This window comes from Ursus arctos, unplaced genomic scaffold (genome assembly GCF_023065955.2).
Source record: "Ursus arctos isolate Adak ecotype North America unplaced genomic scaffold, UrsArc2.0 scaffold_32, whole genome shotgun sequence".
NCBI classification, from domain to species: domain Eukaryota; kingdom Metazoa; phylum Chordata; class Mammalia; order Carnivora; family Ursidae; genus Ursus; species Ursus arctos.
The window spans coordinates 11,406,176-11,428,723 of NW_026623008.1; the positions used below are offsets into that span (position 1 = coordinate 11,406,176).

The 22,548-nt window shown below is 55.4% G+C and overlaps 1 protein-coding gene and 1 long non-coding RNA gene across 3 annotated transcripts; one reads left to right on the forward strand and one right to left on the reverse strand.

Moving 5' to 3' along the window:
- Positions 1–9,037: 9,037 nt before the first annotated feature.
- CPLANE2 (ciliogenesis and planar polarity effector complex subunit 2) lies at positions 9,038–12,843 on the reverse strand. Of its 2 annotated transcripts, none has more exons than XM_057305442.1 (6): positions 12,753–12,843; positions 12,181–12,294; positions 11,002–11,154; positions 10,365–10,489; positions 9,980–10,116; positions 9,038–9,748 (listed from the first exon to the last, which is right to left on the reverse strand). In XM_057305442.1, the coding sequence occupies exons 2-6, from the start codon at positions 12,290–12,292 to the stop codon at positions 9,499–9,501; spliced, it is 777 nt and encodes a 258-aa protein (XP_057161425.1). In that variant the 5' UTR covers positions 12,293–12,294; positions 12,753–12,843; the 3' UTR covers positions 9,038–9,498. The 2 variants fall into 2 exon arrangements, with proteins under 2 accessions (XP_057161425.1, XP_026375535.1); XM_026519750.4 differs by having other exon boundaries at positions 12,181–12,330.
- Positions 12,844–12,972: 129 nt separating this feature from the next.
- Positions 12,973–22,107, forward strand: LOC113270456 (uncharacterized). The gene is made up of 4 exons (XR_003321841.4): positions 12,973–13,138; positions 13,458–13,575; positions 13,843–13,895; positions 21,755–22,107. It is a non-coding gene; the product is annotated as an uncharacterized LOC113270456 (long non-coding RNA).
- The last annotated feature ends 441 nt before the right edge of the window (positions 22,108–22,548 follow it).

The following is a 22,548-nucleotide window of genomic DNA, read 5'->3' on the forward strand; positions in this document are numbered from 1 at the left end:
CCTGGCCCCGCCCCTTTAGCTGTACCCCGCCCCCCAGCTCGGCCCAGCAGTCCGCCGCGCAGACTCAGCTGCTTGTCCTCCCAGTTAGGCCCCGCCCCCCCTCCCACGGGCTCACCGCTCCGCCTCCGGATTCAGCGCCCGGCTCCCACAGCCAGGCCCCGGCGGTCCCCCAGGCTCAGCGCTCCGCCCCTCCCAGACAGGCCCAGACCCCCGCCTTGAGCTCCCACTTGCAGGGCGTGAGGTCCTCCTGGGCAAGGTAGGCTGGACGTGCGCGCGCAGTTGTGCAGCTGACAAAGCTCCTGTTAGGCTGTGGAGTTCCTACTGGTACAGGAGATGCATTAGGTCCGAGGTGAAGGCGAGGAGGAAAGCCTGCAGAGCCAGAGATACTCCAAGGCCCAGTCTCCCAACTACCCCCAGCTGGGTCCAAACCCACTCCCGTGGGCAGGATGAGCCTGCGCCTAGAATTCTAGCAATCTACCTCTTATTTTCCTGTCTCTGACCCTGGAATTCAGCCCGCATTTCCCTATTCCTAAGCCACCTTTCCCCGTCTCTTATCTCTATTTCCCCCTCTGACCCTGTATGCCCCTCCTTTACCCCATGCTCACATTCACAATGACCACAAGATGGGCCATGGCCTCAAGCAGAAGCGGCCAGATTCCAATGCCCACTCAGCCACTGGCCTCCAATACTCGCACAGGATCTTGTGGGTGTCCAGTCGGATCTCCACCCAGTTGTTGAGCACAGCAAACAGAGGTGCCAGAGCAAGGGCCCAAAGCCCCCTCACCATGACGAGGATGGCTGCAGAGCTGGTGAGTAGGTGAGGAAAGCAGGTGCAGTGTGGGAAATAGGACTCCTTTGAGCCTGTCACTGGGTCCTGGACCATCTGTGGGCCCAGAGTGGCCAACTCTGGACATGCACACTCCTGTTCGAAGAGGCAACACCTGTGCCTCCTGGGGCCCAAGAGGCTGCATGTCACAACCCTGAGTGGGAAGACCCCCATCTTTTTCTGCCTCCACAGGGAGCTCTGGAATTATAGGAATGAGGTCCAAATCATTTTTGTCTCTGCAGGGCCTTTCCCTCCAAGATCCTGGCTAAAAGCCTGTGGATGGATGGATGGATGGATGGGTGGATGGATGGACGGACAGGTGCATAGATGGGAAAGTAAACAGAAACATAAACAACAAATGGATGCACTTGTGGGAGAGGGCTGGATGGACTGATGGGTGGGTAAACTGGACAGGCAAACAATTGGCAAATCTCTATAAGTGGGTGCACAAGTGGGTGAGTAGAAGAGCAGATGGGTGGATAGATGGATGGATGGCGTGGTGGAGGAGCAGATGAAAGCATGGTGGGATGGATGACAGACGTAAGGATGGATGAATAGATAATGGATAATGTATTAGTTTGTTCAATAACTGTTAACTGACTGGGGCACCTGGGTGGCTCAGATGGTTGAGTGTCCATCTTTTGGTTTTGGCTCGGATCATGATCTCAGGGTCATGAGATAGAGCCCCACGTTGGGCTCTACACTCAGCGGAGAGTCTGCTTGAGATTCTCTCTCTCCGTCTGCCCCTCCCCCTTAAAATGAATAATCTTAAAAAACAAAAAAAACTATTAACTGACTGCACACTGTTCTGCAGTAGGTACTGGATATGATGTGGTGAACAACCTGGACAAACCCAGGCCCTGATAGAATCACAATCTAGCTGGGGAGACAGAGGTCAAATGAATAAGCACAAATATGTAATTGTGAACAAGTCCTCTGAAGGAACGATGCTAAGTAGAGAGAGAATGGGGGGGCAGCATCCCACATGGTGGTGGTAGTGGCAGGGAGGATCAGTCTGTGCAAAGGCAGGGCTACTCTTTAGGGCACATGAGCTGAATACTGCACTATTCTAGAGGGCACCATTCACATCGACTTTGCTACCTCAATGTTCGCTTTCTGCTTTCTCGGTCCTCCCACATCTACTTAACTTAGAGCATCCCATATGGCATAATACAAACCACTGGAAGGCTTTGAGGAGGGCAATGCATGATGTGACTTGTGTTTTCAAAAGATCACCTTGGCAGCTGAAAATGAATTAAGTAGGGCAAACACAGAAGCCGGGAGAACTTTGGGAGGCTACCACAGTGGTCCAGGCAAAACAATGTGGCTTGGACTGGGGGTGGGGTGGAAGAGGGAGCGGGGGTGGAGATGGAGACAAGCAAACAGATTCAGGAGCCATGGTTTGGTCTTTGGATGGTCTGGTGGATGGCTGGATGGATGGGTGAATGGACTGCTTCTCCCCTTCCTCCCTGTTACAAAGTTTTTTTCCTTGAGACCCTAAATGTGCCCAGTGTTTAATCTCACCAAACCTCGTATCATCCTGATATCAGGGGAGGGTGGAAAAGTAACCCGGGAGGAATGGGAAGGAGCCAGATATGGATCCTGGAATGATGGACTCCAAAATCTGGGCTCTTCCCAGCATGCCTTCTGGTCTCTGAGAACTCTGGGAAATGGAGTTCTGGACCTGGCAGGGAGAGCTGGGCATCACCTCCTCTTCCTGGAAGCCACTGAGGTCCTAGTGGTGGGCCAAGGGGATGCTCTTGCACTTCCAGTGCTCCAGGAAGGCCGTGGCTCAGAAGGACAGTTGCCAGATAGAGAAGTAGCCCAACCACAAGTGAGGGAGAGCACTGCTTTCCCTGCAGCCAGGCCGAGGTGTCCCAAACACCTACCCATTCCCTTGTTCTTGTCCCCAGCTCACCTTGCCATGGGGCAGATCTTGGAAATATTCCATGTGGCACGGGTGTTGCAGAGTGGGCACATGAGGAAGGCACCCTCATGGCCCAGATCTCTTCCCTGTGAGCAAAATGTGCCCATCCTGGGAGGGACTATTCTCAACCAGCTCATCTGACCCACCCAGCCCATCCCCCTGCCACCAGCTCCAGCCACTCATGGTGTGTTGGTGCCCATGGCGATAAGGCCAGAGATTAAAGACCAGGATGCCCACAAGGGCAGCAGGCAGGCTAGCAGCCAGGCTGTGCAAAAGCCTAAAGAGGTGACAAAGTCCATGACCCACCATCTCTGTACTTGACCCCAGCTCCCAGTCCCCACCCCCAGTGCCCGACTCACCTAGCCAAGGTAGATGGCCACCTTCTCCCCAAAATACTCTCAAACGAGGTACAGGGGTTGGTACTCGTGCCAGCATCTCCAGCAGGCCCAGTATGAGTACTGCGATTGGTGCGGGTTGGGGTCTGCACCAGGCACCTGATACCTGGGCAGTTCAAAGGGGCCCTGGGGAGATGAAAGGAGGGAGGGCTGCAGGGAAGTCCCAGAATTCCCTCCTGATGCCCCAGCAGCAGAAGAGAGCTGAGCTTGTGTCTTCTTCACTTCATGCAGTGGGAAGCCAGAAGCCGGGCAACAGCTGTATCTGTGCGTCTCTGCTCCCTATAGACTGCCACCTGCCAGAGAGAATCCTGAGGTCAGCTCCCTCCCCTTAAGGTCCCAGCTCCACCCTCCCCAGGCAGTCGCCTGGCTACCTCTACCTCTGTGTGTTGGAGAAGTTCGTGTCATGGGACTCACTGCCTAGGAATCGGTGAGCAGAGCAGGGGTCAGAAGCCCTCTGCCCAGTGGGAGACCGAACACAATGGCATTGCAGAGGCTAGTCTCTAGGCTGGGGACAGAGGGTGGAGACGTGCCAGTTGCTAAAGCCAGAGCTAGCCCATCTACCCACAAAACAGCCTGGGCTGGTGTGTTCCAGCCAGATGAGCATCTGAGGGGGATTGAAGAAGTGGGCATCAGGCACCGGGAGCCGCTAGGACAGACTGGCTAAAGACCTAAAGTGAGTGAGGCTGGAGTTGCCTCCCTGCCGAACAGAGGAGCAGAGGGCCCTACGCCCCGCGGGAGGCCCCGCCCCGCCTCGTGTGTGCTCCTGGAAGCCCTGCGGCTGCTTGGCCAAGTGTTGCTGCAGGGGGCTGCACAGGCGCAGGCGCGCAGCGGCTCCTCTGAATGGTCCGAGGCCAGGTTGGGTCGGGCCTGGGGCACACGAGCAGGGTCACCCGTACCTGGAGACCCTCCACACCCAGGCCAACCCCTCCCCGGCCCACTATTCAGTCTCAGTTCCTCCGCATGGAACCAGAGCCGCTCCCAGGGAACGCTTAGCTTGGCTAAGTGCTCAGCCCCAGCGCGGCGCTGGGAGGGACCGCGCTTCTGGGGGCCAGGGCCCCGAACCCCTTCCCTGGCGACTCCTGTTGGGGGTGACAGATCACTTTTTGCGCGAGGGTCCTTTCGGCTTTCAAAAGCGCTTTGACGGGCGTTTTCTCGTTTGCAATTCAAACCCCCATTTTATAGACGTGGATAGACGCTGGGTGGGCCGGCGTCCTAGAGCAGTGGCTACTCTTTGCCAAGTGTCAGGCACCTCCAGTGTGTCAGGCCCTGGGCTGAGCGCTGTACACACTTGGCTCATTGAAGCATCACAGCCGATCCGGGGGACTGACACGACGGTAAAGCCCATTTTGTAGATGAGGTGCGGAAGTCGCTTGCGCAGCTCACAGAGCTTGCTTGGAGAGCCCGCGCGCTCAGCCTGGGTTCCGAGCCGGTCTCCACCGCGAGCGGGTTTCGCTGGAACTCACGCTGCGAGCGCCGCTGCGGGGGGCGTGGGGGTGCACAGCTGCTCTCTGGCAAGAGCACGAAGACTGTGCCATCGCGGGGGCTGGGGGGGGTACATTTAGGAACGGTCTGCCTCACTTCCCTCCTCGGCGGGAGGGACTGAAGCCCGAATGAAAGGAAATGTTTTGCGCTTCAGCAAGAGGGATTGGGTTTGGTTCCAAGGAAGAACTGCCCTTTGCAAGCAATGGACGAGAGATGCCACGGAATTGCTCGCGGAGGAAGAGGGGATGTAAGAGAGGGACTGTCGGTTGGCTACTCTGACCTCGGGTGATGTGGGGCAAGAGTCCTGTCTGGCCCAAGTCCCACCGAGTTTGGTTTTCCCGCCGCGGGAAAGGTTGCCCCTGGATTTTGAGGCACAGATGCTGATGCCGGTCGCACAGAGACCAGGGCGCGTGGTCCAGGGCTTTGTCCTCGGTGCCATCGCCGCCGTCCTGGGGCAACAGGACGGGAGTGAGGGGGAGAGGAGCCGGGTGCAGTTGCAGGGGCCAGGAGTTTCTACATTCTGTGTCGCCCCAGCTGGGCTGCTCCTCCCTCTGTCCCCCAGCCTGCCCACCCCTGGCAGAATACGCAGTGTAGCAGACCATCTGCGACCCGACCGGTCTCCCTCATCTCCAGCCGCTCTCAGCCCCAGAGCGGCCACCACTACCGTGAGAACAACGTGGCAGATAACAGCCGACATTTACTGAGCCCTTCACTTGGTGCCTGGTGCAGCGCTGAACATCTTAAATACACACATTGACTTACAAGTCAAAGATGTGGGTGCCGTTATCTTCATTTTACACAGGAATTCAAGTGAATGGCCCAAGGTCCTGGCTCTCCTTCACCTTCCTTCTGTACCCCCTCCCTACCCCCAGCCTCAGTCTGTCATCTTTGCTCCCAGGATCCACCCCTATTTTCTAGAAGAGTTGAACGCCAGCTTCAGCTTCCCCCACCTCCACTGCCCCAGCCTCTGGGTCTGAGGTCACAGGAAGGGAAGAACCTCCCCCACCTGCAGCTTGGCCCTCTGGGAATTTGGCTCCACTTGTCCTGTCCCCTGAGCCTCCTGCCTCCATCTGGGCACTTCCCCTCCCCACCAAGCCTGTGCCTGGCACATGGGGATCACAGCTGGCACCAGGCTGCCCAGGGAGTAAGAAGATCTGCAGCGAGAGGAAGCCCCACCCCCACCCTGGACGCAGCCTGGGCCCTGGGAGCCCACCCAGCAGCCTTTGCCGGTGGGGTCCCGCATCCCCTTCCTTATCCTGGGGACAGGTTCCTTGCCCGGGGTCCTCCCAGTTGCCCAGGTGCCCAGGAGGCCAGCCAGATTTGGCTGGCAGCAGGGAGGAACTTTTCACTGACAGCTCAGCATGGCCTGGGAAGGGAGAGGGGAGGAGAAAAAGGGAAGGAAAGGGAGGAAGGAGGTGCCAGCACTGCATTTCTCCCTCCTAAAGGCAGCTCCAGGCTTCTCAGCTGGAAAAGCTGGGAGGACCAGGAGAGGGCCTGTGAGGGGCTGGACCTCAAGACAGCATTAGGGGGTAGGGGGGATGGTTCAAGGGAGGGGAGTGCCTAGGGCTGAGAGCATCAGAGCTGCTTCCTGACTCTGCAGCCTTGAGCAAATGCCTGTCCCTCTCTGGACCTCAGTTTCTCTGTTCAGGCTGCTATAGCAGAATACCACAGACTGGTGGCTTATAAACAACAGAAATCTGTATCTCACAGCTCCGAAGGTGGCAAGTCCAAGGTCAAGGCACCAGCAGGTCCTTGAGGACCCTCTTCCTAGTTTATAGCCTGCACTTCCTGCGTCTTCATTGGGTAGAAGGGGCTACAGAGCTCTGTGGGGTCTGTTTCATAAAAACACTAATAGCATGCATAAGGCTCTGCCCTCAAGAGCTAATCACCTCCCAAAGGCCCCTAATACCGTCACATTAGGGATTCAGATACCGTCGCATTAGGGATTCAGATTTCAAAGTATAAATTTGGGTCAGTCCACGGCACTCCCCATCTCTAGGGAAGGGGGTCTCCTTGAGAGGCCCCTTGAGAGGACTCCTTGAGAGGCTGTTTGGGGAAGAAAGAGGGGGCTGGTAAGTCCCGAGTCTGGGAAGATAGGCAGCAGGGTTGGGCCACAGCACAGCCCACCCCCACCCTCACCTCAGGAGAAGATGGTCCCTCTCCTACAGGCTTCCCTCCAGAGCCCCAAAGTTCAGTGGCTCCAGGGCCCTGAGCAGCAAACATGGCTACCCTTTTCCCAAAGGTCCTTCTAAGTCAGGGTCCACCCCTGAATGAGTCTGGGGCATAGTCACTACCCCTTCCTTCCAGGGAGCCTCAGGGCCCATGGAGGGGGTGGGGTGAGTGGAGAGGTATTTGCCTTTGAGCTGTTGTGGTCTAATGGTGGAATTTTTGGCACCAAAGTGGGGAGAAGGCAACTTCTTGGTGGCCTTGTGACACTTCACTGAAGCGGCCTCTGTCTCCGAGCCCTGAGAGGGGAGGGAGCTTTATCTGGAGCCCAGACCCTCTCCCTGGACAACACCTTCACGACCTGCCGCATAATTTGTGGTGTCCAGAGTTTCGATATGGCAACAGCAGACATTAAGCCGGGTGGGAAGGCCCCTCTGAGTGTGGGACCCTGTGGACTGCCCACATGGCAGGCCCACGAAGCTGGCCTGAATCCACACATGTGTGTCTACACATGCTCCTCACTTCTCCATGTGACCCTGCCCGGTCCCAGCCACTGGCCATTACAATAATGGTTCACAGTTCCTTCCTCCCTTGGGCTCCCAGTTCTGCACTACTGTGGAGCAGTGGGCTGAAATGGCATAGGGGCAGGGCTCGCAGGGGCTGAGAAAGTGGGGGCTGGGATGGCAGGCGGCTGGGCTCCAAGTCCCAGTCCCACCACCCTCCCCACCTTGTCCTTACACAGGAAAACAGCAAAGGGAATTGTTCACTTCTTGGTTTGGGGTGAAGGAGGGTGACAGGGTGATTCTCTGACTGGAGCAGGGCTAACCAGGAGAAAACTGGCCTGCTGGTGCAGAGCTGGTGCCCAAGAAGGGTGCAGAAGCTTCCTTTCTGGGGGAGCTTCAGGCCCAGAGATAACTGGCTGGACGTGGGGTAGCTGGTGCTCACAACACGGGCACCTGTAGCTGGGGGTGGGGGGGTCACATTCAGGCCCAGAGGCTACCTTCACCGGGTCCCACTCCCAAGCGTTGCTGTTGCCTGCTGGGGTAAGGTCTACTCGAGCTAAGAACAGAGAAAAACGGGCTGAACCCACTGCCCGGGAGCAGAGCTGAAGCCTACAGTGGAAAGGTGTATGGCCCAGGAGTGGAGCTGGCCTACCAGCTGTGCCACTGTGACGCATGGGGTCCTGCCCAGGGACATTCCTCCTCTGGGGTATGGGATAAGCTCAGATCTCAGCTCTGAACAGGAGCTGGGGGTAAGAAGGTGCTAAAATCAGTCCTTTAGGCCCTGGAAGGGGTGACAAACCCATGGGTAGTGGTGCCCAGGTGGCAGGCATGGTAAACGCCATGCAGGCAATCAGGGTGCCTGGGAGTGTGAGATGCCAGCAGGGGGTGTGTAAATGTGTGGAGTGCAGCATTTTAGAACAAGTGCTGGTATGTGATCATGCATGTTGAGGATGGGGTGTACAGAGCTGCTGGTGCTGACTTCTCAAGAGGGGGCTCCAAGGGTCAGCTGGCATTTGGGGTCACATACCTGCTCCCCCAGGCCCTTCCAGCTGGCTCAGACTCACGCCAGGCCTTGGCCCACCATCAGGGGGTGTCAGAACGCATAAAGGCCCTCTTCATCAGCACCAACCCCCCCCCCCGCCCCCGCCCTACTTTAGCCTTTCATCGGTGTCTGGAAGATGGGGCAGGGGTGAGACACAAGAATGTGCAAGCTCACTCACTTTCCTGCGCCTGCCCTTGCTGGCTTTCCCCAAGGCGGAGCTGCCCAACAGGGCAACTCACTCTGACCCCACCTGGCCCAGTCCCTGGCGCTGTGTAGTGAGCTTTCTGATTCCCCAGGTTGGTGGGGCCCCTGTCCTAAGCCTAGCCTGACACCTTCATGATGGAGAAAGGTACTGCACAGAGAGGGCCTACCTCCTGAACATGATGGTGGACTACATTTCCCAGCATGCCCTGCAGCTCCGTGTAACCATGTGACTATGTGTTGGCCAATGGAAGGTGGGCAGAAGTAAAGCACACTGCCAGAGGCCAGGCCCATGGAAACCTCCTGGGTAACCTTCCACTTGCATTCATTCCCAGTCCGCCTACTGATGTTGATGTCCCAGGGCAAACCGGGAAGCCATGTGTCAAAGACCTCAGATTCAGGGTCTCTGCATGAGTTCATTCAGCAGAGCCCCCAGACCCACCTTTCACTTCCACCTGCAGTGAGACAGAGCAAGGAAAAAACTTCCAAAGAGTTAAGCCACCGTGATTTCAGGGTTTATCTGGTACAGCAGATGGTGTTACCTCAACTAATATAGGCTCTTGATTGAAGTCACTTGAGGTCCAGGGCCTGGCTGGGACACCCCCTCTTCCCAGTCACCCTCGCTGGGTGCTGCAGAAAGGGGGAGGACAGCAGGCCGTTGGAGAAGCTTGAGCCCTGGGGCCCTGCCCCTACAGTTCCTCAGCTTTCAGAGCCTAGACGCCCCAGGTCAGAGGGAGAAGGCCAGGGGGCATCCAGATGCCCTCAGCCCACTGACCCACAGAGCCTTGTGCCCCCATCTCACTGCCATGAATTCTGCAAGGAAGGTACTGCTGGGGCACCATCCTCACGACAGGCCCCTCTGGCCGGTCCTCAGGATGAGATCAATATTCCTGCCTCAGCCTGAGGACCTGGGTGCTGCCCTCTGCCTTGGGTCAGCTGAGGGTTGGCAGTAGGGATCAGCTGGGGGTGTTCTCGGAGGTGTTGGGGAGCAGGCCAGCTGCCACCTGGTCCTGGTGCCACAGCTGTTCCGCCAGGCCATTGAGCACGTGGGCAATGTCGGCCAGCCCAGCCCGCCCATCCAGTGTGCGCCCATCTGCCAGCCGCCGCCCCGGCACACTCTTCACCCGCAGGAGGGGCAGGTCCCAGGCCTGCCGGAAAGCTGTGAGGTCCCGCTCGGGCACATCTGTGTGCATGTACTGGTCAAATCTGGTGGAGGGTCAAGGAGCCTGGCCGGGTGCCTCTGCTTACCGCCTCATCACACCCAGCCTTAGCCCTCCTCCCTGGGCTGGTGGCGGGGGAAGAGGGCCCCTGCTGCCTTTAAGATAAAGTCCATGGGACTAGACCCCACAGCTGGGCAGAGGCAGTGTCCCTGATCCCCTTGCTCCATGCCTTGCCAAGTGTGGCCTCTGACTGTCCTAGGGGCCACCCAAAGGATACTTGGAGCCGATGACCATCCTGACAACACCAGGGGCCTCGCCTGCTACTCGGGCCAGCTGTCCAGGGAGGTCTTCAAAGGAGGCACGGTCGGTGAAGGAGAACAGGAAGAGGAAAGCATCTGTTTTCTCCTTGCAAGCCTGGGGATGGAGAGGCTGATGTGAGGGTTGTAACCACAGGCCCTGAGAAGTCTCAGCTCACTCCCCCCTTCCAAAGGCCCAGTCCCCACTGCCAGCTCAGAGCTCTCCCACCTGGGGCAGCACCCTCAGCCCATGCCCAAATCTGGCTCCTGCAGACCAGGCAGGCTGGGCTCAGGCACTCCGACTCAGAAGCCCACCTCGGACAACCAGCTCCTCCCGGACCCTCCCAGGCCCACCGGCCTGCTCACCGGCAGCATGTGATCGAACTTTTTGAGTGCAGACTCCCCACAGTCCCAGAACTCAAAGCGGAACATGACAACACGGTCGCTGGCCTGCAGCTTGGCTGGCCAAAATACCACGGTGGTCTGGATGCCTGGGGAGGGTCAGCCATTCAGCATGGGGAAGGCAGGGTGGAGAGGGGTAGGGGACCGGGAAGGAATAGGAAGAAGACATGTCTTTGGTGGGTCAGCAGCCTGAGAGGGAAGGTGTAGTCGCTGACCTGGGAGAATTCTCAGTCTGATGGGAGAAATCGACCTGCCCTAGGTGAGCCTCCAGTCTGCTGGGGAGATGCCTAGCCCTAGCCATGACAAAGCAGTTTCACTTGTACGTATAGGGAGTCCCGAAGGTACTGGATACTGGACGATGTTGCAACCTGCTGGCCAGTGGAAGGAAATAAGAAAGGAGGAGTGGTGCTCCCTGAGCACCTCTCTTGGGCCAGCTCAGTACTATCTCTAGTACTTTGGGCTTGGTACTATTATCTCTGCTGAACAGAGGAGCCAGTGTAGGCTCCGAGAAGTGAAGTGACTTTCCAAGGTTGCAGAGTAAATGGTGGGACAAGGGCCAGTCTCTCTCCACCCCAAGAAAGGCCTCCCTGGCTGGACTCACCAGTGGTCTCATGGTGTACCACGGGTACCTCTAGGCCAGCCAGCTTGGCCACCAGGGCCGTCTTGCCCACGCCACTCTTCCCAGACACGAAGATCTTGTAGCTGGCCGTGTCAATGGCTACAGGTGGGGGCAGCACTGGTCGCTCCAGCAGCCCTGGGACAAGAAGGGAGCCAAGTGGGTCAAGAGGTCAACCTGCACTTGTCCCATCAGACCCATCAACTCTAAGAGCTTTTTAGTGCCAGCCTTCCATGGTTCTCTACGCTCATTACAGAGACCTGAGACACAAGCAGGGTCACTGGATGAGCTCTGCTAAGAAAACCTGTGCTCTGTGAGCTGCACCAAGGCCCACTCCAAATAACACCGAATTACTTCTATTTAAAGTTTGATGCATGAGATTGTTTTTATTGAGACTATAATCACATGTTTCTAGATTTCCCATGTGTAAAGGCAAGGTTTTTCCTAAGTCTTTCCTCGGTGGAGAAATATCAGCAAAAATATTCTCAATTACTATAAATAAACTCAGTAGAATCAATATATCAAGATCTTTATGAACGTTTTTAATTTGAAAACAATTTTTAAATTATGATACATCCATAGGCTTAGGACCTGAAAGTCCTAAGTTGTGGGTTGCCCTCTCACTCTCTGGTCTTAAACCTTCTGGTGCTTTGCTTCTGGCCGGAGCTGAGCCCCCACAGCAGATGCAGGCTCCTATGCTGACCTGTCAGCCCAACCCTGGGTGAGTTGGCTTCATCCTGGGAAACATGAATGTCTTGTCTTAGAGACAGCAGGATCTAGAAGAGGCTTGCCTCTACTTACACAGGCTGAATCTTGGAGAAGTCTGTAAGGTGTACTACTGTTGAGGGTAATTGGGAGTCTGTTGTATAATGTGCCCAGCAGAGGGCCTGGCACGGGGTGAGAACTCAATCAACAGCCTCTCTGGTGACTGTGGTTCTTGGCAGGGTTTCGGCTGTTTCCATGTTCCTGGCTCTGATGATGGAATTAGCTCTAAGGTGATTCGGGGGTGGGGGTCCCAGGGATAGGGCTTCCAGGGGTCCCCAAGGCTGAGGGGTGCAGCAAAGCAAGCCCTCACCCCCCTACTTCTTTGCTTCCCCCCAGGGAACAACAGGTGACACTGTTCTCACCAGAGAGTAACAGGCGACAGGCTTGGGGGGCACTTACCAAACACCCGTCTGCGGTTCTTGCGGAGGATGCAGGCCAGGTACTGCTTGCCCTCTGCGCTCTCGTGCCAGTCTGGAACAATCACCGAGCCCGGGGCGGGTGGTCTGGCCATGGCTGGGCGCCCGGACGGGGTAGGGAGATGGCAGAATGCTGAGTAGGGGATGGGAGACGGCAATTGTCCCGAGCTGGACCCTGTGATCCCTCTCAACCTGCTCTCTGACTCTCCCTCGGAACCCCAGCTCCCTCCTTGGGGTGGGGGCCGGGGGCGGAGGCGGGGGATCAGTTATGGCACCCTACCCTTATCCACATTAGCGATATTGGAGCCTGAACATCTTTTCACAGTCCTGGGGAGTTACACAATCCCCGTCTCCCTTTTATTACCCAGAAGGAGCAATCCCATAGTTTCTTCTTCCCCATATTGCTCCCTAAGGAATACTTATCCCATTATTGCCCCGGGGGGCATTTACACAGCCCTCCCCTCCCTTGTCATCTCGGGGCAGGGCGGGGGGCGGTGTTACACAGCCCTGCTTCTCCTCTGCCTCGATCCCGACTTCCTGGGCCACCCCCCTCACCATCAGCAGGTCCGGTCGCCGAGTGGGCCCGGGCGGAGCTTGTCCCTTTAAAAGCCCAGCCCGCGCTCCCGCCGCCCAGCCCGCTCGGGTTGCTTCCGCCCGGCTTGCATCCGGCTTCGGAGCCCGCCGCACGCCCAGGCGCCGGTGCTTGAAGCGCATGTGCGGAGGCTGTTGTCAGGGAAACGCCGGGGGAGGGGCTGGCCCCTCTTAAATTCTCAGCTACCGCGCGCAGCAACACCCTGGACAGGGCTTTCTCCCCTGGGCCATGGGTCTTTTCCATTGCTCGGTCTGATCCCCAGGCTTTGCTCCAAAACCTGATTAAATCCCCCGTCTCCGGGAGCCTTCCCTGCCTCTCAGTGCCTCAGTCTCCCTTCTATAAAGTGGAGGTAAAATACTATTATCTCCTACGGTTTTTGTTTTTGTTTTACAACAGCGCTCGGCCCATAGCAATGCTCATGAAGTTACTATCCTTGCTGTTACTCTCTATTAATTCTGCTCGGCAGGACCTAAGAGATGAGTTAAACACCTCTGGCTTAACAAGTGGGGAAACAGCAGCTCAGAGCAGTTAAGGGACTTGCTCAAGGTCTTAAAAATGAGTCAGAGGCCCACAGGATTGTACGGCCAGTCATTCATTTATTGATTGATTCATCCCATTCATTCAACACATAATTACTGAGCACCTACTATGTGTTCCCCCCATCCTAGGCGCTGGCAATACAAAGACTACCAAGAAGTCCTCCCTTCCTGGAGCTGACATTTCAGCACGGAGGCCTTGAGCCCCTCTCCACGGTTCTAACAACAGGCACCCGCCTGTTACCAGAAGGTAGGTGCTCAGTAAATGCCTGTTAGTGGGACTGGATGAGGGTGTGTCCTTCCTGATGGGTTGTCTATTATGCTTGATTTTCACCAGTATCTTCTTGCAGGGCCTTCACACTGGACAAATCCCTGTTTTGTAAGGAATAATCTATAAGTTAACTTTTATTGAAGGCTAACTAAGTGCCAGACATTGGAGGCTTTATAGAGGTGACCTCACTTGATTTCATAAACAAGCCTGTGTAAGAAATATTACTATCCCTCTTGTCTTTTACAGATGAGGAAACTCTCCGAGACAACATGATTATCTGAGGTCACATCACACAGATGGTGAGTGGGGAAAGCAGACTTGGAACCCAGGGTTCTTGGACTCTGAACATCTGTCTGCCAGACTGGGTCTCACGTTTTTTACACTATGCCCCCAGCCACTAGAAGGGCTCTTCTTAGTAATGCTGAAAGCAGCCAGAGGGCCGTGAACAGATCACCGCGGCCCATTATGTCCAAGAGAGTAGAGGGAACGTGGCTGTGTGAGACAGGGTGCTTGCTCTCAACTTGCTTCCACGGCAGCCAAGCAGAAACACAACTGAATACCCATCCCTACGAGATTCTGCAGCTTGAAACCCTTGCCCACACGCCCAGCTTGCTCAGCTCCCTTTCCTGCAGTTCTTACCACATCTGCCCAGAGTCGGGATGGGTCCCACTGTGTGGAGCGCTCTCTCTCCGTGGCAGAGCTCAGATCTGACTTCTCTGAGTTTCCAGACTTCACATTTAGCCCTGCTCTGTCTTGGCTCTTGGAGGGCTCAGGGAGAGTGTGAGGAAACGAAGCAACTTGGCAGAATGAGCTTGCCAGTTCACCTGGAGGCCAGATGTGAAATCCTCTTGGACAGAGAGGGAGGCTGGTGATCAGAGGAGCTAGTGGCCAGAGGCTTCCAGGGGAGTCAGCCTTCACTGCCCTCAAGAGCCCAGGGAGAGGACACTTCAGTGAGCATCAGGAGCCTGTTCAAAACATGGATTCCTGGGGTCCATCGTCCAGAGATTCTGCTTTAGAGGGCCAGATGGGTCTGTAAGCTTGCACATTTAACAAGAGCACTGGGCAGTTCAGAAGCTGGGTTCTGCATCAGGCCGCGGGGGCTGCCATAACAGAAATACCACCGACTGGGTGGCTTAAACAACAGAAATCTATCTTCTCACAGTTCTGGCTGCTGGAAGTCCAAACTCAAGGTGCCAGCATGGTTGGTTTCCGGTGAGGCCTGGCCTTTCTTCCTGGCTTGCAGGCAGCCACCTTCTCCGTGCACACACACCCTTGGTGTCTCTTCCTCTTGTAAGGACACCAGTATTACTGGATCAGGGCCCCACCCTGATTACCTCATTTAACTTTTATTACCTCCTTTAAGGCCTTATCTCTGAGTCATATTGGGGGTTAGGGCTTTCACATGGATTTTGATGGGGGGTGAGAGGGGAGACACACAATTTGGTGCATAGCAGGTCCACAGACCTCACGGAAATACTGCTGTTGGAGGCAGGAAGCCAGTCAAGGGTTAGAGCCTGCGAGTGCGGTGGTCAGAATTTCATTTCGGGGGGATGCTTGTGGACCATTTTGGTCTGGTGAGTTCCATTTTCCTGTGCCCCCTCTGACCACTGAGTGTCCCCCTAAACAAGATGCTTTTCCTCTTGAGGCCTAAGGTGAAGCAGGTGGACCATCTATCTAAAGGCCCTTCTGGTGTCAAGCTTCCTGATTAATCCACTAATTTCTTCATGATATGGTCTTTTTCCATCCCTGAAGTCAATTGAGCACCTTCTGGACAAGGCCCCGTAGGCCTGGAGAGCACTTATCAAGGCCGGGAGGGACACTCACCTACCTGAAGTAGATGGCCCAGGTGGGCAGACATATGGGCCTGAAGACCTCGGGGGTGGAGGGGGTGGGACGCCTAGGGAGGGTAAGTGGAGAAGGGACAGTCGGATTTATGTTTCCATCTCTTCTCTGCCTGGACCCTGCAGCTGTGTCCCGCAGGTTTCCCGGCTTGCCTTCTGGAATGTCACAGAGGCACGAGAGTGGTCTTTAGGCAACATAAATCCAGCAATGTCACACCATGCTTAACAGTTTTCCAGTAGTTCTCACTGCACTCAGAATAAATCCAAACCTCGTGCCTTCAAGGCCTTCTGTGACTGGCCCCTGACCACCTCGTGCTTCAACAGTCACTCTCTTGCCCTTGCCTACTGCACTCCAGTGAGCCTGGCCTTCTGCTGATCCCACTCAGGGGCCCTGCCCTGGCGCACTCGCCACTTGGCGCGCTCCGCATCTCCCCCACTGACCTCCGTGACTGCTTCACCTGCACAGAGGCCTTCCTCCTCCCCCACTCAAGGACATGCCCTTGTCCCCTAGGCTCACTCCTTCACGTCATCCTGTTCTTGATTCTGAAATTTTACTTTTTAAAGATTTTTTAGTAATCTCTCCACCCACCATGGGGTTCGAACTTACGACCCTGAGGGCAAGAATCACATGCTCTACCAACTGAGCCAGCCAGGCGCCCTTGATTCTGAAATTTTAAATTTATTGTCGGTCTCTCTCACCAGAACATAAGCTCCATGAGGATAAGGCCTCGTCTTTTGCTCTGTTCTATCCCTGTATCAGTTTCCTCGACCTGAAGTAAAGGAGTACCACAGGCTCGGTGGCTTCCACAACACAAATGTGTTTTCTCACATTCTGGAAATGATAAATCGAGGAGTTGGTAGGGGTGGGAGGGAAGGATCTATTCCAGGCCTCTCCCTTTGGCTTGTAGGTGACCATCCTCTCCCCACAGCTTCACATTGCCTTCCCTCCGTACAAGTCCGAGTCCAAACTTGCTCTTCTTACAAGGACACCAGTCATGCTGGATCAGAGCCCACCCTAATGGCCCCATTTTAACTTAATCACCTCAGTAAAGACCCTATCTCCAAGTAGGATTACATTCTGAGGTACCGGGGGTTAGGACTTCAACACAAGAATTTGGGAGGGACACAGTTCAGCCCATAGTACTCCCTAGGAGCTAGAGTATGTCTGACACATCATAAAAGCTCAATAGAAACGTGTTGGCTGACCGGCTGCAGCTTGGGGAATGGCCTGAAGAGGGTGAGCCCGAAGAAGGACCAGTTAGGAAGCCGGGCAAACACTCCAGGACTGAGGGGATGGAGACGCGTACTTGTCAAGTGTGTATGAACACTCCCTGTGCCAGGCCAGACACTGGGAAGACCTCTGTGAAGTAGATACAGACCCTGCCTTTGTGGACCCCACACTTTGGTGGGGTCTGCGATCAAATAACCAGGCAACTGCACTTAGAAGCAGGGCAGGAGGGTAGAGAGGAGGGGCAGATTCTGTTTAAATAGAAGATTTGGGGCTGGAGCTGCCAAATCATCCCCAGGGAGTTCTTCTGAGCCTGGAACGTGCCAGGCCTGCGCCTGGCAGCAAGGCTAGTGTCCTTGACCCGGACAGCCTCATGTATCAACTTCCTGCTTACAACCCTCTAATGGCCTTCCACTGCACCTACAGTCATGTCCCCCCTCCCTCCCCACGGCCTACAAGGGCCACCTGCACCCTCTGCTTTCACTCACATACTCCAGACGTGCTGGCCTTTCCTCTGCTCCTTGAACTTGTCAAGTTCATGCCTGCCTCAGGGCCTTTGTTGCTGCTGTTCTCTCTGCACGGCTGCTCTTACATTCAGGTCTCAGCTAAAATGTCACCTCCTCAGAAAGGCCTTCTCTGATGAGCCCAAGCCCATCACATTTTGTCACATCCCACTTTTATTTTCCTCATGATCCTCATCTGGAACGCTCCTGCTCGGCTCTTTACACATCTGTCCCTTTTCCCTCACCCCCCACTGAAATGTCAGCTCCACAGGGAGGGGCCGGCACCGAGTATTACCTGCTTGCTTAATGGAGGAGCGAGCACTGGCCTCCTCCTCTCTCGCTCCAGTCAGCCGCCAGGGGCTGAGTTTTCTCCCTATACGTTTAACATCCTCTTGCGGTCGCCCCACCTGGGTCCAGACCCCACTCCTGCCTGCCTCTCATCCCCATCTCCAATGCATTCTCCAGGTCTGCCCTGTGCACTCGGGTTCCGGAAGGGCTGGTCACACTTGGATTTCTGTGCCTTTGCAAAGTCTATTCCCTCTACTGGAATACCTTCTCCTTTCTCTCTCTGGCACCGGCCACAGCACCTCTCATCCTTGGTTCTTGGGATTCCCTAGCACTTTCTCTGATTTCTTTTCTTCTAACTGAAGCAAGTACAAGCTTTTACCTTCACCAAAACAGCTTTGTTTCCTGACTTGATTTAATCTGTCTGCAGCCATTTTAATCCAACAATTTCCCAGTGAACGTGAATTCAGTGGACTTTCATTCTCTACAGTTTAAACTCAATCTCCTCAAGGTTGTTTCTTTTCATCTCCCCCTCCTCTGGCCCTGGGGCTCACATTCAATGTGTAGGAGGGGTCACCCAAATGCCAGGGAAGCATGTTTGGGTGGGTGGGGGGAGGCACCCATTCCTTGGACATCCTCTGTTCTGGACCCCGTGGGTCTCCTGCTCCAGGGAGAACTCTCTTCCATAATTCTGCCATGGCCCCATCTGTGCTGGCCTCTCCTTCCACCGTGGTTTCCGGTCAGAAGCTTCTTTTCCTGCTACATCTGAGGGTTCCTGGTACATACGGGTCACTCTGAACTGCCCTCAGCCCCAAATACCAGGCCTTCTGGATATGCCAGACCTCCCACAGCTCCTCTGCACCTTTCCTGGACCGCAGTGAGTCGGCCTTCCCAGTGTGAGGCCTGGAGGCCTGCCAACATCCTGCATTACTGACTGCCCCAGGCCAGAAAGGCTTTATTCTCATCTGCCCCCTGCCTCAGTTTAGTGGGGTGAGGCTGGGGCAGGGAGAAACCCATCTCTTGGCTCTCTCTGGCTTCCGAACAACTCTCCTGCCTGATTGGCGGTGTTGGTTACAGGCAGCTCTCTACCTCCTTCGTATCTTTTTAGTATGATACCTGGGACTGTCTTTGGCTTCTGAAACTCAGGATTTGTCACCTTTGTTCAGCCCAATGTGACACCTCCCTGGTTTGTGATGAGGCTGTGAGCAACTCCAGAGGCGGGCCTCTTTTCAGCCATCTGTGTCCTGGCGCCTCGAGGGTCCGTACATCCTCGGGGAAAGGTGTGCTGAGAATGCATAACCCCCAGGGCGGAGCTGGGCTCTCTCGGCTTTGCTGATGGGTGGGCAGGAGCTTCCGTCTTCCTTCCAGGTTTCTGCCTGGTAAGGCCTGGCCCCCAGCCTTCCTTCTCTTCCCTGCAGTGGGTGGGCAGACAGGTTCCCTAGTGGGGAAATGGCACACTCTGCCAGGCCTCTTAGGCATTTTCTCCTAACATCAGCTCAGCCTTGTGTGTGCTGACAGGCCCTGGGCCCAGAGCCCGGCCTGGTGGGGAAAACACTGGCTTTCCCACAGCTGGGGGCTGGGGCAGAGAGGGCAGGGGGCCAGCCTGGGAGTGGTGCTCAGAAATGTGGCAGAGGCCAGGGATGGGATCCTATCCAGCCTTGACCAACAGAGGGAGGGGAGAAATGGGCATGTTTCTCCTCCGGCCCATTCAGTTTCCCTCTGAAGTCAGCCTCTGATAGAGTGCCCAGGATGGAAAGCCTTTCACAGGGTGCCCCCAAGTGGTCTTTTGGGGAAGCACACCCATTCCATAGATCAACAATTACTGCGGGAACCTGCTAAATTGCTAACCTGTGAGGCTAGCAGCATCGCTGCTACCTTATTGATAAAACGGAGGCCAGACGAGATCAAGGGACTCTTAGGTGCCCTTCCAGCCCCTGAGTTGTGAGATGACTTGTCTCAGCCCAAAGTGACAGTACCAGCTTTTGAACCAAGGTTTTTTCTGGTTGAAAGTCAGCCTGTGTCCCTGTCCTGCAACCTCTCTAGGAAGCCCTTTCTGAGTTGAAAGGGCATGGGGGGGTCCCTTGGTCCCATTCTTGATCTGATGCATACATCAGCTCTGCCATCCCCTCCCATACAAGTTATCAATCTCTGCTTGAGCACTCCAGCAATGATGGAATCATGACCTCACAGAGCTCTGGACAGCTGCTGGCAGTGGTATATCGTAGGGGGGAAGGGACAGTTACGGCCACTGAGGGCAGAAGGCAGACCTGAGCTAGGGATGCTCCCCGTCTCTGGGGAGATGGGAAGGCACAGAGAAGCAAGGATGAACACCGGTCCTCCGTGGCAGCACTACCAGCCTGCAAGATTTTGAGGTGATGCCTCCTGTCCTGTTGGACAGAGGGGAGCTCAAAGGCTGGCCTTTTGAGGATTCCCAGATGAGGGTGATGGGAGGCAAAGACTCCGGCTGCAGGACTGGCTGAGGGTAGTGACATGTGCAAGGCCTTGGTCTCCTTGTCTGAGTCAGTGATTCCTGCACTGCCTACCCACAGAGCCAGCTGGAGAAGAGCGGCAAAGGCCTGGGAAGGAGAGAGTGCGGCAGTGTGCAGCTGCCCTTCCCCAGGCTAGGTGCTGTCATTTAGATGTAAATGTGCACAGGCCTCTGGACTGTCAATACCCAGGGGAGTGGCCTGGGAGTCTTGTGCTCCGCCTGCTGGGGAAGGCAGTGGCTGCCGCCTCCTGCCAGGCCTTGGGGGAATCATGAATCTTCTCTGAGCTGTGCTCTCCTTGACATTAAGGATTCAAGGATTCTCCCCAAATCGGCACATCCCCTCCTCTCTGCTGCCACACACCCTCTGACCTGAGGCTGTTCACATTGCTGTCTTCCTGTTCAGGTCATCTCTGGAGCAGAAGCACGCTCATCAGTGGTGAGGAGCACGGCCTGTGGCAGGGCCAGACTGCATTAGGATGCTGTCTGGGAGGCTTACGGGCCCACCTATCCTGAAGGCTGGGCATGTGGGGGCCCTCCCCAGGCACTGATGTTTTGCGTCCTTCCCCAGGATCACCGATCACCCCTGGCACCCTACCCATCAAATGCTGCCTCCTCTACCAGATTCCACAGAACGCACAGGCAATGCCTGAATTCCTCCGACAGTGCCAAACTGGTCCTGATACATATAGCTCTGACCATAGAGTTCTTCCCAACGATGCAGAAATCTCTTCTTTAGAGCTTCTACCCACCGGACCTTGTTCAGCCCAACAGACCCAAAAAGAGCAAGCCCAACCCTTCCACAAGGGCAACTGTGAAAGATCACAAAACAGTCATTCTACCTCTTGCCAATTCAGTAGCAGTCAGCACATGGCGCTGGACGCTTTGTACCCAGGACCCTTCCTCAGGCCACGCTCTAGTTTGCTGTGTGCCTCAAAGTACAGGACACGGCATAGACAGCATTAGACTACATGCTGTGAGCAGTGGAAGTTTCATGCCACAGCTTGGGAAGCACGAATGTGCAGCTAGGATGAGAGCTGCAGGCTCACAGCACCTGAGCCTGGGACAGACTCAGTACACCGTACATGCTGAAGGAAAAGAGCATAATGGTGCTTGGCACAAAGACCCGTGGGTGTAAGAAACTGGCACACAGGGCCAAGTGGCTTCAGCGCTGGTGCAGCCCCCTACCCTTGCCGGACCTGTCTCCTCCCAGGCCACCACGCAGCTGGGCACTCATGTCATCAGTCCCCAACTGACACTTCCAGACTGGGAGCCAACTAAGTGTGCCCTTGAGTCCAGGCAGAAGAATACCTTATGTGCCAGAGGCAGAATTCAACGAGCAAACCAAGGAATTAAAGTCCAAAAGGCAGGTTAACCAATGAGACAATTCTGACCTGGTTTACAGCAGCTGCTACTTACTGCTCTCGAGAGGCAAAAACCCCGGAGGTTCTCACGCGGACATCTAAAAGATGACCCCTGCAGCCACAGCCATGCGTAATCCCTAGCGGGGGCATGCCTGTAGCACTTTACAGTGAGCCCAGCCCTCTCCTTCCCGATCCTGCATTTTCTTCAAGCGCTCATTATAAATCACAGCCACATCTACTGAGCACTTACCATGTCCCAGGCGCTGTGCCTAGTGCTTTCATATACAACCTCAGTTAATTCTCATGATCCTTTAAGACAGAAACAACTATATTTACAGATGAGGAAACTCGTGTCCGAGGTTTAGCAGTAAGCAGGGGAAGGCAGGATTAGAACACAGGCCTCTAGGGCTTCTGGCCCATGTTTCTAACCACCATTTGCTATGCTGTTTCAGGATCCTGGGGCCCTGTGTCCTCCTCCCTGCTTAGGAGGCCAGCGATGATGTGGCTGTTGTCCTGGCCCCTGGGCCTCTGCTCCAAGCTCATCACCTCTCTTGGGTCTCCACCACAGGGTGGTACCCGAGGCTCTGAAATGCCTAGTCCTTCAAGCATGACGGAGAGCTGCTTTATCACGACACGGAGCTGTCCCCGGGGCAGAGCGACTCTGCACCTCTACCTCAAAACCCAACCCTCCTAGAGCAGGAGGGCACGCGTCCCAGCTACCTCGCTTCCAACTTCAATCTCCAACCTCAGCTGTTTTCCATTACGGTTCTGTTTCTTTCTTCTTCTCTACTAATAAAACAGTTAAAGACAATTCTGACCATTTTGTTTTATTTGTTAAATTGCTAAAAAGTCATCAGGGAAAACCTTAACAAAAAATGAAATTGACAGATTTAAATATCAGTGAAGTCCACTTTTCATTCCTACACTGTTATGTGCCTAAAATGACCATCTCAGGGTAAGCCACCTGGGACCCCTGAGTTGTATGGGAAACATCACTCACAGCACCAGCTTCGCCAGGGCACGACGGGTGTGCGCTGACATGAACCCTGGTTGGTGGGAAGGGAGCAGACCGAGGAAAGAGAGCAAGGGTGGAGCCAAGGCCTAACGGCTGCTCTCATACGACAATGAACACAGTGAGAGGGAGCCACTTACGGGTGACCGTGCAGAACATGCCTTCTGCAGTTCGTGGGGAGGCTGCACGGGACGCAGGCCTCAAAGTTCGGCTTCCTTGCCCCTGGGTGTGTTC

Excerpts from the sequence above, each read along its gene's own strand:
- CPLANE2 (XM_057305442.1), bottom strand. The coding sequence starts at position 12,292 with ATGGCCAGACCACCCGCCCCGGGCTCGGTGATTGTTCCAGACTGGCAC. Across the intron at positions 10,117-10,364 it reads AGTTCGATCACATGCTGCCG|GCTTGCAAGGAGAAAACAGA; the intron begins GTGAGCAGGCCG and ends CTCCATCCCCAG. Across the intron at positions 9,749-9,979 it reads AGGATGGTCATCGGCTCCAA|ATTTGACCAGTACATGCACA; the intron begins GTATCCTTTGGG and ends ACCCTCCACCAG.